Source organism: Nicotiana attenuata, chromosome 1 (assembly GCF_001879085.1).
Source record: "Nicotiana attenuata strain UT chromosome 1, NIATTr2, whole genome shotgun sequence".
Taxonomy (NCBI): domain Eukaryota; kingdom Viridiplantae; phylum Streptophyta; class Magnoliopsida; order Solanales; family Solanaceae; genus Nicotiana; species Nicotiana attenuata.
Genome location: NC_031989.1, coordinates 109,945,135 through 109,951,335, shown reverse-complemented (window position 1 = coordinate 109,951,335; position 6,201 = coordinate 109,945,135). Strand labels below are relative to the sequence as shown.

Sequence of the window (6,201 nt, the reverse complement as noted above, 5' to 3'; positions counted from 1 at the left end):
CTTTGGTTTGAATCCTGTGTATGTCTTGAAAAATTCATCAAATATATATAAATTATTAATTTAGAACCCAGTAGCTTAAAACGATTAGAATCCCGAACCCATAAACTTGAAATCGCCCCGCCTCTGATGATGAGTATACAGATTAATATGCACACCTCTAAGTACGATTATTTAAGGCGAGTCCACATTCAAGCAAGATTTCACTATTGAGACATAGAAGTTCTTCTCTTTACACGGTCTCACCAAGCTCATACCAAAAATCTCCAAAGAAACATACAACAGGATAACTAAATATAACAGAACACTTGAAAAAAAGAAAGATATAACAGCACAAAATTATATCACCCGAAACTGCATTAAAATGAATAATTGAATACATCCTATACATATTCAAGCTAGAGCGAGGTTCCTTGACTTTCTTTCTTCCAGAGCTAGTTCTTCACTCTATAAGAAATGTACACAACTCTCATCATCTCGTGAAGAACCGTCAAATGCATATGGACTCAAAGGAGAATGTGTAAACATAAAATGAAGAAGAGACAACAGAAGCTTAAGAACCAAATAGAATGCTAATTATTTAAAAAGAAAAAAAAGGCGCAAAAACCAGTCACTGTCACGTGCTACCAGCTCTGCCGGGGGCATTGGTTGATTTGAATTTTGAAAGGTCAACTAGGTCTCCGAACAATTTGTCTTGCGGCTTTGAGGGCTTTCCAGATGGCGCATATGAAGGAGCGGAAACTGGATAGGAAGAATTGTTGAGGACGCCATTGTCCCTCACAGAGAGCCCAGACATTCCTTGGTTAAGGAACTGAGTATTTTGTTGTTGAGCGTTACCATAACCATAACTGGCCATTTGGTTGGCATACATTTGCTGGGAATACATATAAGCCATGTGCCCAGATGGCATTTGTTGAGGAAACAAACCCCCTGGTTGCCCACCTTGGAATTGTTGAGGATACATGCCTTCCATCTGATTGCTTTGCATAGCCTGATTGCTCATTATAGCAGGCTGTCCAGCTGTGCCCGGATGTGCATACATACCATGTAGGTATGTTTGCTGAGCGTTGGCTGCAACCAGCTGATTATTGTGCGGTGATACAGAATGCGAATCGCCAGGCATCATCTGATTATTGTGCATTGCTAAAGCTTGTGAACTACCTGGCATGGGATTATTTAGCATCGGTTGAGCATGAGGGCTACCTGCTATTTGGCTTTCTTCTGCCTCAGCTTCCCATGGAGGCAGTGGAAAAGGATTAGTGCTTTGAGTTCCTATTCAGAAATTGAACAAGATATAACTATTCAGAAACTGAATGAGCAAGAGTCTTAAAACATGGCAATTCACAGAACTTGAACAAGGAAAGGATCTTAAACAATCGGTAAAAGGGGCTTTAAGCATTAGGCAATGGATAAGGATATATATTGAACTCTTCCCTAATATGGCTTCTATCTAAAAGGTCGTTTTTTAGGCAATAGGCACACAAAAGTGCAAAAAGACAGAATTCAAACTACGGTTTAACAGAACAGGCATTTTTTTTATATCAACCATATTGGGCCAGCTTGCATGCACCTCGACTAATCCATCAGGTAGATTATCCAGCCAACAAGCACAGGTTGCCAAGGTACAAAACGGGCATGTTTCCATAATATTTCTTTTGTATTTTTATCAGATCCTCAATACTGTATTTAAGTGGAAAGCACGCAAGATAACATAGGAATCACTATAACCTGGAGAAGCTGGCTGTTGTTGCTGTGACATCTGGCTATTCCAGGCAGGACTGGAGCCTTGAGCGTAGGTCATACCAGCGACACTTTCATTTGGGTACAAAGATGGTTGCAAAGAATGAAAATTCTGTTGTTGCTGAAATTGAGGGGACAAAGGATGTGCCTCACCAACTGAATAAGTAGAGGGGGTGGTGCTTGGCTGCGAAAACATGTCGAGAATAGCAAGGGCATTCTGCTGTGAAGGACTTGCTGGTTGAGGTTCTCCAACAGGAACAAGCGCAAGAGCATTCTCAGCTGTCGGTGAGCCAAAGTCTCCGCTCAGAAGATCCATCTTAGGGTCAACTTTTGTTGGAGTTGTTGATGGACCATTTGTTGATGTAGGAGCAGGAAGAAGCAACTGTGTCCCTAAACTAGCAATCGATGTAGATCTGGAAAGCACAACATACATGCCTTAGATAAAAAAAAACATTCCTACCGACCTGACCTGTTAACACTCTGCATTTAATTGACAATGCACTTGAAGGTCAAATTCGTTCTAGACAAATATTTGATAACTATCTACACAATTCATGTCTAATGATTTTAGGTATGACAAACTGATATCCATATCTCAGTCCTTGAGAACCAAACCACTAATTCAAAAGTCAATTGTAATAAGAAGTGAAATACTCAACAAGAGTACATTGATTGGCAAAAAGAAATAACAAATCTAAGTTACCCTTGGTCTGACTGGTTGCTGGTTCCAGTATCAATAAGAGGAGCATCAACATCTACAAGGGATCGAGCAGGTTCAGGTTTTGATGGTTCGCCTTTAATAGAAGTTCCTGATGCAATAGCTTCATGCTTGGCCAATACACGCTGTAAGTCATCATTCAGCGATAGTCCTTGGCATAGCAGTGACTCATCCCTGGATCAGGTAAATGTAAGGATTCACATGAACCACACCTGTGGCGCGTGAAAAAGATGGGAGAACAGAGAGGACAGACAAAATGTCCATCTTAAGTTCAAAAGTAACAGTAAACATGGCCAGTTTCAGCAAGTTCCAAGAAGTTAATGAAAAACCCATCTCTGAAAAAAGGTTAACTCAAATTACTTGAATTTTATAGTATATACTAGTTCGGGGACACGCACGTTGCACGTGTACCCCTATCACTAAAGTATAATTTTTTTAAGTATTACAACTTTCGTCTCATTTTACGTAGCTTTATTTGACTGAACACAAATTTAAGAGAAAAAAAACTATTGAAAATTATGATATAACACAATCCAGAGACAATTTTGTCTATAAATTATCTCATTAAAGTTGAATTGTTTCTAAATATAAAAATTATGTCATTCTTTTTGGAACAGACTAAAAAAATACCACATAGATTTGTACAGAGGAAGCATAAAATCATGTATTTGAGTTGTAAAAATTCAACTCTTAAAAATGAATGTCGAATTTAATTTAAATAACTCAATAAAGGAAGAAACTGTACCACACAAAAGTCCTGAAATGCCTTATTGAATTATCCACATATTACCGAATTTCACTAAAAGAAAACATAAATGCCACCTTTCCATCAAATTGACTCGCAGATTTATAGGAAAATGAAAAAATAGCTACATGAAAATGATACACGAGTCTATTAAAAAATATATCTTCTTATTAAGGCAGTAATAAAAGGCAAAAAGTAAAACTTGGTTAAAAACTTTTAGTAAGAGTTTACTCTGGATTTAACAATAAAAGAATATCCATATAATTGATGAATCAAAAAACAAAGCAAAAACAAACAGTTAACTAGAGTTCCCCTAAAGAATATAAAGCAACCCGTCCCATATAATAAGCGCTTAGTAATTTATCTTCCAGGTTCAAATATTGCATGTTGGATGTAAATTTAAAGGAAAAAAATAATTTTTGTTTGAATTTTTTTCTGTTTGTGTCTAAGGATATGATGTTTCTGCATTTCTGTTTCCACGGAGATGTTCCTCTCAATTTGTTTCGACTTTTCAACTACACTTAACTTTTCATTTTGAAAAAACTCCAACAAACACTACTTCCAAAAAATGAAACGACTAAATGACAATGAATAGATATAAATTGTACCTCTGCAATAATTAATGGGAAATGAAAGTACTTTTACTTTTATTGGTAGGTGAATTTACTATTTGGTAATACAAAAATATTACAAGAAAAGTGTTTAAATGAGAGCTAAAAATGTCTTTCGGTTTTTGATGGATAATTTGGTAATTCAACTTTAAACTTTGGCCTTCGTACTCTTATATATATATATAGATGGGAGAATGAATGTTCGGCCATCAAATTTTATTCCTAGCAAGAACAAACCGAGGTTATACATGTCAGAAGCTTCAAATGAATATTTAGACTGACCCTTTCATAGAGATAGAAATATTCTCTAATTATTAGGGTTAAGGTTAATTTAAGAAAAAAGAAGCATATCACAATATCCAGAAAAAATCACGAGAATCAGACAAGTAAAACAAGGCCTTACGTAGTCGAGTTTACAAGGTGTACCAATCTCTGCTTGTAGGTACGGCATTGTTCCACCAAATCAACAAGGACCTCTTGTCTGAGTTCCTGTAACCCCACATGCAAATATGTTGCATCAAATATAAAAAGGAAAAACTCATCAAAAATTAACTGAACAGGAATGAAAATATCTTAGAGGTGAATATTCCCTTCTTCCAGTTTTTGTCTCCGCCAATGCGCATCTAACTTTGAACATCTCAATTATTGAATCAAAACCTTTAGTCTCAAAACTTCAATAAACTAGCAAGGGAGCATATCCCTATAGACATACTATGCATATGGATTTTACCTCTTTGTTTTCAGGACCTAATGCATTCAGCATTTCAGTAAGTACATCCATAATACCACGTGCATTCTGGATCTCCGTCAAGCTAGCAATAGAAACATGCAGAAAAGAACCAAAGAACATTAATTATCATAGCAAGATAACCTAACAGAAGAAAGATAAGTAACACAGCTATCAGATGGCATTCACCAGCAGCTGAAAATCATCTTTTCTTACCTTTTCCAAATAAAAGATATGTCGACTACGGGGAGGGTGATAACAAGTGTTTTAAAAGGAGAGGGCGCAAGGCGAAGCATTTTATCAAGTACGGGGCGAGGCGTAAGCCCCATGGATCTTATTATTGTATAATTCAATAGCACATAAATATTTTTAAAATACAAGAAACATACAATATTTTTTAGAAATCAAAATTTATCAAAAAGGCAGGAGATTTTAGTATAATCCATAAACATGCTCAATAAAGTAGAGGTTATAACTTCTAATAGACCAGTCAATAAAGTAGAAAGGAACTTTACTAAGAAAACTTTCTTTGCAAAATATAACTTGTTAGTTTCATTGTGTAAATAGTAGTAGATAACCCTAATCTCATATGTATTAGGAGTAGGACATGTATTGTGTATATATAGGGCTCAGTGTATCATTGTCTTAATTAATCAATAATAATATTTTTCTCCCGTGCATTCTCACATGGTATCAGAGCAGTTTCAATAAGATGTCTATTCTTTCTTTCAGCTACCCCATTTTGTTGGGATGTGTACGGACAAGATGTTTGATGAATAATCCCATGGGAGTTCATAAATTGCTGAAACGGGGAAGACAAATACTCTAGGGCATTATCACTACGAAATGTACGGATAGAAACCCCAAATTGATTTTGAATTTCAGCATGGAAGGTCTGGAAAATAGAAAACAACTCAGATCGGTTTTTCATCAAAAATATCCAAGTGCACCTGGAATAATCATCAATGAAACTGACAAAGTAGCGGAATCCTAAGGTAGAGCTAACCCGACTAGGACCCCAAACATCTGAATGGACTAAAGTAAAAGGTGACTCTGCTCGATTGTCAAGACGAAGGGGGAAATGAGAGCGGGTATGCTTACCGAGCTGACACGACTCACACTCTAGAGTGGACAAGTGAGATAAGCCAGGTACCATTTTCTGAAGTTTTGACAAACTGGGATGTCCTAACCGTTTATGTAATAAATCTGGTGAATCAGTAACGAGAGAAGTTATTGGAGGAAGACAAGATGCGAGTCCATGTGATTTTGCAAGGATAAGGTAATAAGGTCCATCTGATTCACGTCCGGTACCAATGATCCGCCCTGTACTGCGTTCCTGTATAAAAACAAGGTCATCAAGAAATAGAACAACAGATTTAAGTGATTTGGCTAAGCGACTAACGGCTATGAGATTAAAAGGACTACCAGGAACATAAAGAACTGAGTCTAAAGGTAAGGAAGGAAGTGGACTTGCTTGACCTATTGCAGTTGCCATGGCTTGAGACCCATTGGCCATTGTGACTGTTGGAAGAGATTCAGAATATGAGATACTAGTGAAAAGAGATTTGTTACCAGAAATATGATCAGATGCACCTGAATCAACGACCCAAGACTCAGAAGGTGAAGATTGGGAGACATCGGTCATGCTACTATTTGTTGGAAC

The 6,201-nt window shown here is 36.9% G+C and overlaps 1 protein-coding gene across 1 annotated transcript in view; it reads right to left on the bottom strand.

The window, feature by feature from the left end:
• The window catches only part of LOC109232099 (TOM1-like protein 2), a 35,327-nt gene continuing 29,449 nt past the window's right edge, over window positions 324-6,201 (bottom strand). The window contains exons 6-10 of the mRNA XM_019397763.1: window positions 4,542-4,623; window positions 4,215-4,300; window positions 2,441-2,629; window positions 1,726-2,150; window positions 324-1,269 (exon numbers count right to left, since the gene is read on the bottom strand). Coding sequence (XP_019253308.1) covers window positions 614-1,269; window positions 1,726-2,150; window positions 2,441-2,629; window positions 4,215-4,300; window positions 4,542-4,623 — 1,438 coding nt within the window. The 3' untranslated portion in view covers window positions 324-613. The remainder of the gene's footprint in view (window positions 1,270-1,725; window positions 2,151-2,440; window positions 2,630-4,214; window positions 4,301-4,541; window positions 4,624-6,201) is intronic.